General features: G+C 30.5%; 2 protein-coding genes across 3 annotated transcripts; both read left to right on the top strand.

Annotated features, from left to right (window-relative positions):
- Positions 1–6465: 6465 nt before the first annotated feature.
- LOC109793112 (Regulator of Vps4 activity in the MVB pathway protein) lies at positions 6466–9850 on the top strand. Of its 2 annotated transcripts, XR_003803534.2 has the most exons (6): positions 6466–6980; positions 7363–7466; positions 7552–7723; positions 8120–8239; positions 8336–9062; positions 9234–9850. XR_003803534.2 is itself a non-coding variant. In XM_020352583.3 (5 exons), the coding sequence occupies exons 1-5, from the start codon at positions 6795–6797 to the stop codon at positions 8990–8992; spliced, it is 1239 nt and encodes a 412-aa protein (XP_020208172.1). In that variant the 5' UTR covers positions 6467–6794; the 3' UTR covers positions 8993–9187. The 2 variants fall into 2 exon arrangements, 1 of the variants encoding a protein (XP_020208172.1); XM_020352583.3 differs by lacking the exon at positions 9234–9850 and having other exon boundaries at positions 6467–6980; positions 8336–9187.
- LOC145953050 (uncharacterized) lies at positions 9246–11030 on the top strand. The gene is made up of 3 exons (XM_083066581.1): positions 9246–9379; positions 10180–10352; positions 10454–11030. The coding sequence occupies exons 1-3, from the start codon at positions 9247–9249 to the stop codon at positions 10520–10522; spliced, it is 375 nt and encodes a 124-aa protein (XP_082922707.1). The 5' UTR covers position 9246; the 3' UTR covers positions 10523–11030.
- Positions 11031–12478: the final 1448 nt, after the last annotated feature.

Raw genomic sequence — 12478 nt, forward strand, 5'->3', positions numbered from 1 at the left:
ATATACATTGTATAATATTTGTATATAGTAGTACTTGTATAGGTTTATTTTTTCTATTTATATTTGTGAGGCACCTTTTTCCTTTTCTTATAGGTCATCCCTTTAGGATTTTAAGGTATGTTGTTTGGAGACTTTTGCTCCATTTGAACTTGTATTAAGGGTCATTATTTTTCATATTTTTAGTCGTAGAAGTTGCGTGACAAATAGTAAAGTGTGTAGGTGAAGCTAGCAATTGGGCTTGTAGTGGACCTAGGCTAATTTTTACATACTGGGTTTGTTTTGCTCATTTAATCCAAGGAATTGATTTAGCTAGGTCTCACTTTCATTAGGTGAACCTAACTAAGCCAATTCCAACATTTTTGGATTGGATTAAGTGGGGAAATACAAGCTTGGCCGCCTAGCTCTCTATGGTCGATTTTCCTTCTCCTAGCTTCTCCCACACACTTGGTTATCTTGTGCTACAAGCTTCTAGCTTGGCTTGCTCCACAAGCTTCAAAGCTTAGCTTGTTCTACAAGCTTCCAAGTGACTAGGACAGTTAGCTTGAGTGCAAGGAGGCTAACCATGGTTCTCCTTGAACTTTGGTTAGACTAGCTTGCACCACAAGCTACCTCCTCCCTATATTAGTCTTCTCTTACATTTTGTAAACACTTTTTGATGATATTAGAGAACATTGTTGAGATTTGACTCTGAATTATCTCTTTCAAAAAGTTCAAAACCTATTTGATTTCAATCCATTTCTCTTATACTCTTCATACAAGAATGTGGTGGGTTTTAAAGTGATTCATCTTCTTCCAAGAAGTGGCATCACTTGAAGAGTATTCTTCACCATTCAAGGTGAGATTCGAGGTCTCTTCTACCTTAGGAGACTTTGGAAAAACTTGAGGAGATCCAAGGAGACAAAGGTCTAGGGAGGAGCTTGGAGGATAAGCCATATCCAACCGGTTCTTCAACAAGTTTTCCATCATCAGCACTAGGGTTATTTTGTATTTAGTATTGCACTTTTGATGTATATTGTGTATATGCACAAGGTTTTATTGTAACGTTATAAAGGGATTTATGTTTTATGCATCATATACATATATCTATTGCATAAATGTATAGGTATTATTGCATAAGAACCCTAGTGTAGTTGAATCCTTTATGTTTTCCATTGTGTAGTGTTGTGTTATACTAAGTGCAACGACCTGCTAGGTCATTACAGTTTAAAGCAAAACATTTAGAAGTCCATGGTTTATACTTCATTCATTATCTATCTAAAGCATTTATGAAGTCTTCAAGTATTTGAGAACAAGTTGAGAATGACCACATTATGAAGATCGAAAATCATCTTTCTCAACGACCAAAAACAAAGTCTTTCTCTCTCTCTAACAACTATTTTTGTCTAAAGTGTATAAATACTAGAACTCTTGAAGAAGTAGTAATGTGTGAATATTGTAAAAACACTTTAAGTTGTGCTAAAATTGTTGAATTCTCTCCAAGTCTACATCTCTTGTATTTAGTCATCCAGTAGACAATTAGAGAAAAGCTTACGTTATTAGATTGAGTTTTGAGTGTTCTAAAAATTACATATCCTCTCTGTGAAAGCTTATTACAAATACTGTAACCTTGATTGATTATAATCCTGAAAAGGCTAGCTAAAGAATACTACAACGTTTTGTTGCATGAAAACCAATAGTGGCATGAAGAATATTTGTTGTATCCATGAGTGAAAATAAAGAATACTTGTTTGTAAAAGTTCCCAAGTTAGTGGAGTCAAATACGACTAATAGATGCAGAGGATGATAGTCTTCTTTTATGCATGTCAAATAGATATGTGAGACATAGTTGACAATGGGAACTATATTCTTTTGAATGAACTTACAAGAAGATCCCTATTGCTAGATGGAACAACGAGCAAAGACAATGTTTCATCCTAAAAACTCCAAGTATCTTAACTTTATCATGTGAGCACTTTCTAAAAAGGAATACACAAAGGTTCATAGCTTTAAAAGTGCAAAACTAACGTGGGACACTCTTACTCTTACCTACGAAGGGTCCATAGAGGTAAAATGCAAAAAGCTTAGCTTATTGTCTTGTAAGTATGAATTGTTTAGCATGAAAGAAAATGAAAATATTCAAACCATGTTTTGATAGTTTCAAATCATTATTAATGAACTTTTATTTCTATGTAGAACTTATGATAATTTTGATTACATTGATAAATTATTGATAGTTTCCCAAACAATGGAGACTATAGGTGACAATAAAGACAAACAAAATATCACTCGTAGAATTGATAAGTTAGCTAAAAGTTCATGAGCTTGAGCTTCAATAGGATGAGGCAAGAAGAAAAACCAAATCTTTAGGCCTCAACATCTAGAAGCCTAGACGGGTCATATCGTCCTAAGCCACGACATCTAGAAGCCTAGACATGTCACATTGTCCTAAGCCACAAAGGCTAAAGATTCCTCATATGAAGCTTCTGAAGAGGAAGGGGGAGATTCCAAGGATGAGATATCTTTATTCTCTTGGAAAAAGTTAATTTGATTTCATCAACACAAATTAACCTCATTAAAACATCTTTAATGCAGAGTGTTTGTAGACTATCTTACTAATAAACAATTATACTTAACTAATGAATTAGATACAAATGGTTAATGTACTAAACCTAAGGTCGAATCATTTAGGTAATGTTTGAATTCGATCTTTGGTGGAAACAATCATTGGACAAGTTTTACTTACCTCTTGGCTTAGCTAATTGCTTATAACACAAATCACTCTCACATATGAAAAATATTATTTATTATGTTTAATTAAATTAATATTTAATAATTATATTAAAATTTTAATTTTTCAAAAAATAAAGTGTAAATAAAAAAATATAAAAGTCTAGGTTACTTATAAGATAATATATATATATATTCATTGAATTACTTAAGAATGATGTAGCATGATAAATCTCATTTAAAGTAAAATAAGAATCAACATTGTACCATTACAATTTCTTATATTAATGTGTTGTTATATTGTATAATTACATAACATAATTTTATTTTTATTTGACTAAATTTATATATGAAAATATGTTTGAGCATGAGGAAGGGAAAAATAGTTGAGGAAGAAATTATTTCCTTTATATATGTTAATTTATATTTTATATGTGAATTTTTTATTTACTTTTATTTTAAAATTAAAATAATTAATAATTAATATTTTTGTTGTTGTTGCAATTTACTATAATAATGTGTTATTATTTTATTTTATAAAAATATTGTTTTGAATGAAAATCTTTCGATTTTGTGTATTTTACTTTTAAAATATTTACATAAAGAAATATTAATATTAATATTTTTCTTGTGAAATTATGTTTAATCACATTTTCTATATTAAACATAATAACATATGTAAATATTAATTTTTATAATTATATATTTTTTTATATTTTGGAGAAAAAGAATTATTACAATAGTTGTTCACTTTGCATGTTATTTTTTCGCTAATATACATTAATTTTTTAGTATATAATAATAAATATTTTTAATAATTATGTTTATGTGAGTTTTATAATTATTTTTACTTTAAAATTGTTTGATTTAAAATTAATGTAATTAACATTTTATTATATTGTTACAGTTTGTTAAATTAATGCATTATTATATTATATAATTGTATAAATAATAGAATTTTAATTTTATTTAATAAAATTTTTATATAGAAATATGTTGGACGAAAGTTTTGGAGAAAAATAATCACTGCAAAGTTATTCCATATATATATATATATATATATATATTATAGATATTCAGTTGCAAATATTATTTCTGGTGTTTAGTTTATTATTTAAAAAATTATTAATGTAAAAAAAAACATTGTTGTTTTTAATATATTTTGCATAAGTTTCTTACAAAATTATTTTATATGTGATGAAAATATAATATTCTCGAGATAAAAAGTTCCATTACATTTAAAATATCACATCATCTTTATTTACTTATTTCACAGTAAAAATATTTTATTCTTAATTAACACATATAAGTATTTTTAAAATACATTTATGTTTTTAATTGATCTTTGTAATCATATTTTTCCAAATTTATGATTACTAGGAATCACGATTTTTAGACATGAAATATTTATCTTCTATCAAACATGTCTATAAAGTTTAGGTGTCTACATACTAGTATGTGTCACATGTAAACGTGATTTTATAAGCATGAAGTCACCTTTTTTAAGTTAGAAATATTGATACAAAATATTGTGGGTATCATCTAGAATAACCACTTCACCTTCTAATTAATAAACTAAACACATAAGTAATTAATAAATATAAAATAATAATTAAAAAAGATTAAATTACACTTTTGATTCTCTATTTTTATTAATTTTCAATTTTGGTCTCTGTATTTTAAATAATATGATATTAAGTGATATGACATAAAGAGATAAAAATTAAAAAAAATAACAAATTATTTTTTTCATTTATAATTATTTTAACGAGCAATTGATATTTATTTTATTAATAAAAAATTTATTTATATCTTTTTATTTTAAATATTATGCTATGAAATGTCACATCACTTAAGTATGAGTAAATATTAAAATTTAATAATTAATAAATGTTAATTTGTTGAGAATATCAAAATTTTATATATATATTTTTTTTTAAATTAGAGAGACTAAATGTCTCTATTATAAAATAGAGGAACCAAAATTATAAATTGATGAAAAAAAAAGACTAAAATTATAATTTAATTTAATAAAAATTAAACACAATAATTTGAATTTTAGAGGATATGAAAAAAAGTACATGAACAAAATCAAAAGTTATTTATTTTATAAGATTTAAAACGTATTTAAATAGTTTAAAAAAATCAATGAAAGAAAATGAATGAAATTCTTTTTCATAAACTTTCCCGTTTAACTTTCCTATAAATATTTATAAACTGAAATCTGACTTTATTAATTAATAGAAATAAAATTCTGATCGCTAAATTACGCGGTTTGGCTCAAAACTGGTAATTAATTAACAAAAAAATAATGACATATACGTATTATATATATATATATATATATATATATTAATTTTTAATAACAATGCTTATTATCATTTAATAAATTTTTAATAACTTAAATATTTCTAGTCTAGTAAAATAAGTTACTTTTGATTTTTAGTTCCTATACTTTTTTTTTTTATCCTCTGAAATTGAAATTTTTGTTTTTAGTTTCACTATTATGTAATCATTTAAAATTATTTTTGGATTTATTATAATTTCAATTGATCATCTCTAGTAACATTCACATATGTAATTGATATTGTATTAGCAATGCTTTAAAAATTGGACTAGTTGTTAAATTAGTCTAAACACCGATTTAAGGTTTAATGGTTCAACCATGATTAAATCATGATCAAACTGGTATTAATATAATAATAATAATAAATATAAAAATAATATTAAATAAATATAATACCATAATTTTATAACATTAAAAATCAAAATAAAACGCTATTTATAAGTTTTTAATATTTAATGTATATGTAAAATTTTAAATTAAGTATAATATAATATTTAAAATATTTATTAATAATAACAAGTTTATATTCAAAATAAAAAAATGTTAAATTAATATAATATAAGTTACTAGAGATAATAATATTAAAAGTTACAAATTAATATTAATGATTAAATTATATTTATAAGATAACTATTAAAAATAATTTTTTTAATTTTTAATTTTTATTAAATGTATTATTAAATTATTTAAATTAAATTTTTAGATAAAAATACTTTTTAATTCGACATAATTAAACCAGTTTGACCGAAAAAAATTTTCAACTCTGACTAGTTTTAAATGGGTTCTATTACTTTTTTTATTGGTTTATTGCAAAATAGTTTTATGGGCCAACCAAATTAATTTAGGACTGATTTGATTTGGTTTTGATAATTATGCATGTATCTACAAATTTTTATAAATTTTCAAAATAATAATATTATTTTTTTGAAGGGAAAAATAATATTATTTATTTATCTTAAAATAGGAACATTAAGAAAAATAATCACTTTAAATTTTACATAAATAAAAATTAAAAAAAAAGTATTTTATTAGAACTAAAATTAAAATTTGTTCATTTCTTATAAATTTTAAAATAATGATCTCAAATTTTAGAGAAATGAAAAATAAAGAAATTTTGTTGTAGTGTGATTAAAATCAAGACACTTATTTCATGGAAACCAAAAATATGTTTAAGTCATTTTAAATATATACAATAAATAAATAAAAAAGTAATAAATGTAGTAATTGACCTAAGAAAAGGATCTGAGTGTGACCATAGGATTTCCGTCTTATGCATCTAACCAAATGGTCACAACAAAACAATGATTTTTTGGGTTCGCTTTCCACTATTTCGTTCATGTAATTTTCCTAGAAGGTGGCAACTGAGAAGCCGCATTTCATCTTCCTTGAAACGTTCACACGCCAACCGCGTTGAAGACTTGGTTCCTCTTCGTGCCCCCACCGCTGGACTCTTCTTTCCTAAGAAAACTCTTGCAATCAACAACACCCCAAAAGGAAAAACATTGAAACAAAAAATCCTTCTACAGAGGACATATTAGTCAATTTGCCAACTTGCCCATGTTCTCAAATCACCATATAAAACCTCCATTCTCTCTCACTCTCTCTCTCTATCTCATTTCATGAAAGTTTGAGCCTGCTTCTTTGTTCCATAAGTTCGTACCTTACATTGCCATCAACCACACTTGGTGTTGGTGTGTTGTTTTGGTCTTTTATCGTTTAGAACTAATTAAGGTACGTGCAAATGGGTAAGAAGCTTGATGCTCTCCTTGGTAGAACCTTCAAGGCTTCAAAGTTCAAGGCAACTGTTAACCTTGCCACCTCACGCATAGCTGTTCTCAAGAACCAGCGCCATGCTCGCCTTAGACATGCACGTTCTGATGTGCTTGAACTCCTCCAACTTGGTCACCAAGAACGAGCCTCACTTAGAGTAAGATATTATCATACACTTGTCCCACCAACCTATTTTTTTTTAATATTTTTATTTGGATAAAACTTATATACAGTATCATATGCGGTGCAGTTGATACTGTTTTCCAATTAGAATTGGATCTACATACACGTAAATTCCAGTTATGAGAACAACATCTATGATACTCAGTCTAAGTTTTATCTTTGTGTTGTTCAATTTTGATGTATCGTTAAAAAAAATTATAATGTTAACCAATCCAAATCATGGTAAGCATCACTTTTAAGGTATACATGACGATTTGTGATCAGATAATATTCTGCGAATTTTTTTCTCAATTGGTTTTTTTATCACATATATAACTAACTTCTTTTGGGTTTGAAAAACTGGGTTGTTTTGATAGGCTGAGCATGTGATAAAGGATCAGAACATGTTGGATGTGTATGACATGATTGAGGGATACTGCAACCTCTTGATTGAAAGGGTCCACCTCATTGAACAAGAAAGGTTGGTTTACTTGTGATTGTGTTGAGTGAAAAATTTTGGTTTTGTTTTCCTTTTTGAAATGATGGATCTGGTCTTGTTGTTATAGAGAATGTCCCGAGGAACTGAAGGAGGCAGCATCTGGATTACTCTATGCAGCTTCTAGGTGTGGAGATTTCCCAGAAATTCAAGAGATTCGCGGTGTTCTGACCACGCGGTTTGGCAAGGAATTTGCTGCTCGTGCTATCGAGTTGAGGAATAACTGTGGAGTTCATCCTCAGGTATACATGTCCACCTTCCTTCTCTTAAAATGTGGATTTTACCTTAACTCAATCTTACAAATTGGTTTAAAGGGGAGGGTTATCCCTCATTTATATATTTCCTGTTTGTGTTATCTTTGAATGTGAGATTTGGATTTTTTTCAATACATTTACTCAAACTCAACACTATTAAATTTGGTGTGTACACAAAATGGTTGATAACCCTTTAAAATGATCTAGGATAGGCTTTGGGACTTGAATTTTTCCAAATACCTACCCACAATTTTATTTTTCCAGTTGGACTTGTTAGGAGCCAGGATTTATGTACAAGCTAGAATGTGTGCAGAGAGCATACTAATTTTGATTAATTTTTATGTGGAAACTGTAATGTTACCTATTTTATATGGTTGTTAATAGATTATACAAAAGATGTCAACAAGGATGCCAAGCTTGGAGATCAGAATGAAGGCACTCAAAGACATTGCTTCTGAGAATGGTATTGTTCTGCAGCTTGAAGAAACTTCTGTGTCGGTTGAGGTATAGAATAATCCAAGGCAGAAAAAAATTGCAATTCCTTGTTTATGTTTACATTTGAAAAACAACTAATTATGGCATCTGATGTGAACTGTTTAGGAACACTTCAATTTGGAAAAGCAAAACCTGCATGAACCTGAGAAAAAGGAAGAGAATGCAAGCATTTTGCCTAGTAGAGGGAAAGATGAGGAGTTAACTGATTCCTTTAAGGGCAGGCAAAAGTACAAGGACGTGGCTGATGCAGCACAAGCAGCTTTTGAGTCAGCAGCATATGCTGCAGCTGCTGCAAGAGCAGCACTGGAACTCTCCCGATCTGAATCACATGATCCTGATGATCATGATAGTCCAAGCCCCCAACCAAGAAAAGTAGAGGATGATGGACATGATAATGTGAGGCCTCCACCGGAAGAAAATGAAATCCTCAGTGAAACAGAAGAAGAATTTGACAAGGATATAGATGACATAAAAAGGCCAAAAGACATTATAAGTTGCAATTCAACCGATGAGATTTTGAAGGGGGCTGAAATTGATGCTGATCCTTTGGAAAAGGAAATAGTTTTTGATGAAACTGATGAAGAGACTGATAATGAACATAAAAGAAATCAATCTTCTAAGACTTCTTCAGAGTATGGTGCTGGAATTGAGGTTGGTTCAGGTTCTAGGAAACTAGTATTAAATACAGTGGCAGGATCCGAGATGCAGAGCGTGCCTCAGTTGGATTTGCAGAAGAGGCCAATTTCAGTGAGGACAAGATGAATGCAAAATTACTGAGTAATGGGTGCAAGTAGCACGCAATGTTGCATTGCATATGATTGAAGTTTTGCTGGTAACTTAGCTAAGTGTGCTGTTGCTTTGTTCTTTAAATTTTGTAATATGGATTTGCCATCAGAATGTCAATATGTTTTTCTTTATTTAAATGATTAATTTAATTAGTTGGATGCAAAAATATAATCAGGGATTCTCACTCTTCTTTATTGCAATTACGACATAAAAATAGGTACCTTCTGGACATGGACATGGACATGGGAAACAGGCTGATATTTGATCATACACGGAAATATATGACTGTAGAAGAAACCTTAAAAAATAAGAGAATTCGAAGTTACAAATTGATCTTCAATGGGATCTCCTATTTGACATCAGGTTAAACCAATTGTTAACTGATAAGAACCTTGGGACTTGGGAGAACTATACCACAAAAACTAGCTACAGTAACTGGAGAGGCCAAGGCCTTATATATTTCATACTATAATCTTATACTTCCAATGTGGTATTCAACTCTCAAGAACTTTGAGAGAACCATGCTATAAAAACTAGTTGTTGTAATTGAACAGTCCAAACCAAAGCCTCAAACCCCACGCTAAAATCCCACATACTTTCAATTTCAAAATGTGAAACTCAAGCCTCATACTTTGGATTGGATCCCAACATTAACCTTCTTATATTATTTCTCATATCAGATTGTCAATTTGAAGCATAATACTAGACTAGGTTATCAAATGCAGATTCTAAATAAAAATAAAAATAGCTGGTTAATTTTTGAACAGTGAATTATAATTTACATTGAATCATAAGATTAGAGGTAATGAAGAACAACTTCAAATATCGGAGTTATATATAGTATTCAATGTTGTAATTTTAATCTAGATTTTAATAAAACAACATTGTTAGTCATATCGGAGTTTGACAAGTAAAAACAAGTCAATGAAATAACCAAAGTGTATGTCTCTGTTAGTGTACATATATGTAAAATAGTGAATTCTGTTTTAAGTTTGTTAGAGTTTATTAAAAAACTCTTTTTGTGCAGTTTTGTAGATAGTTATAAATATCTCATGTAGTCTTGTCTTTTTAGTAGTTAATAAAAAATATCTCTCTTGTTCAGTTTCTTTCAAATGGTACCTAGAGTCAATTTTTTAAAACCTCTTCCTCTTCGCGTATTCTAGGGTTTTCTTCCTCTCAAAGTGCGTCTATGGCTTCCGCATCTCAGTTCTCTATCTCTCAATCGTTTCTGAACTCCATTGCTGAGAAGCTTGATGATTCGAACTATCTCCACTGGAAGCAATATGGTGAACCAGTTGAACCAGTGATCAAATCGCACAAGTTACAACAATTTGTGGTAAATCTGGTGGTTCTGCATGCGAAGTTCAAGATCAAACGTTACTTGTTTAGCTTCAATCTACTCTTTCTTAGTCAGTTTTTTCTCGTGTTCTTGGATAGACTCACTCCTATCAAGTTTGGGAGAAGACTCACGAGTATTTTGGTCTTCAAACAAAATCTTGTGCGTGACAGTTGCTCTCTGCCATGCCTATTGTTCGTCTCGAAAACAAATCGATGGAAGAGTATCTTCATAAGATCAAAAGCTTTATTGATGAACTTGCAGGAGTTGGAGTTCATGATGGAAATCAATATCCAAGGATGCCTTTGGAAGAGGTAAGATCAAGAAGGGTGAAGGTTAATTCATAGGAGAGCTCACACTTGAAGACCATTAGGCCTTTAACTAGATTCATGGTTAGGAAAGGAGACTTCTATAGAGGAGGTGCTTCTTAAAGCTTTACTCAATATGAGCATTGAGTATGATTCTTCTTTTTAGTCTCATAGTCTCTTTGTACATATCTTGTATAGTTTGAGTTCTTGTACCTTGTATATAGTAGATACTTGTATAGGTGTATTTTTCCTTTATATTTGTAAGGTACCTTTTCCTTTTCTTATAGGTCATCCTTTTAGGATTTTAGGGTATAATGTTTGAAGACTTTTGATCCATTTGACTTTGTATTAAGGTTCATTGATTTTCATATTTTTAGTAGTAGAAGTGGGGTGACAAATAGTAAAATGTGTAGGTGAAGCTAGCAATTGGGTCTGTAGTGGGCCTAGGCTAATTTTTACATATTGGGCTTAGTTTGCTCCATTTAATACAAGGAATTGATTTAGCTAGGTCACCCTCATTAGGTGAACCCAACTAAACCAATTCTAACATTTTTGGATTGAATTAAGTGAAGGAAAACAAGATTAGCTGCCTAGCTCTTCTAGCTTCTCCCACACACTTGGATAATTTGTGCTACAAGCTTCTAGCTTAGCTTACTCCCCAAGCTTCTAAGTTAGAAGCTTGTTTCACAAGATTTCAAGTTACTAGATCGATTAGCTTGACTGTAAGAAGGCTAACCATGGTTCTCCTTGAACAATAGTTAGCCTAGCTTGCACCACAAGCCATTCCCTCACTATATAAGTCTTTTCCTTCACTTTGTAAACACTTTTGAAGCATATATTGAGAGATTTCCAAAATTTGTTCAAAATTTTCTCTCTTCCAAAAGTCTCAAACTCTTTGATATTCATCCAATTCTCTTATCCTTTTCAAGCAAGAGTGTGGTGAGGATTGAAGTGGCTTATCTCTTCCAAGGAGTGGCGCCTCTTGAAGAGTGTTTCTCACCGATCTTTGGTGAAATCTGAAGCTCATCCATCATTGGAGGCTTTGGAAAAGTTTAAGGAGAACCAAGGAGCCAAAGGTCTAGGGAAAAGCTTGAAGAGGAATCAATATCAATCTGGTTCCAAAGCAAGTTTCCATAAGTTCCGGTGCGTCATGAAGAATACGTCGACGCAATTTTGGAAAGACTTCCATCTGATTATGCACCATTTGTCTCAGTCATTGAAAGCAAGAAGCGCATGCCTTCCATTGCTAAAATTGAAGCTCTTCTCTTCAGTCAAGAAACTCGTCTCGTTCACTATATTAAAGAGACACAAGGTTTGGTATGTCCATCAATGAACTATACTTAAGGCTACTCTAGTTCATATGCTCATGGAAGTGGTAATCGTGGTGGTGGTTCTAGTGGTGGTGCTGGTCGTCGTGGTGGTAACTTCAGTCATGATCGTGGTGGTGGCAAGTTTGCTAATTTTAAATGTCAAATTTGTCTAAAGTATGGTCACACAATGAATGTCTTCCATTTTAAGTCTGACACGTCCTATTAACCTCCAGAGTTTCTCTCATTTGTTGATCTAGCCACACAACAATTCATTCCTTACTTTGTTGGATCCTTCAAATCCTCAAACACTTGGGTTAATCCAAACACTAATTCAGGGAACACTACTCAACAAAGTGCATTGTTGACAAATTCCAACTCTCAAGGAAATGGCAACACCTCTTGGATTCCAAATTCAGGGGCTAGCTTTCATGTGACTGGTGAGCCACAAAACATCAAGCAACTTAGCCATTTTGATGGTCCAAATCAAATCTTCATAGGGAATGGTGAA

The sequence above is a fragment of the Cajanus cajan genome, chromosome 11 (genome assembly GCF_000230855.2).
Source record: "Cajanus cajan strain Asha chromosome 11, NIPB_CcT2T_4, whole genome shotgun sequence".
NCBI lineage: Eukaryota > Viridiplantae > Streptophyta > Magnoliopsida > Fabales > Fabaceae > Cajanus > Cajanus cajan.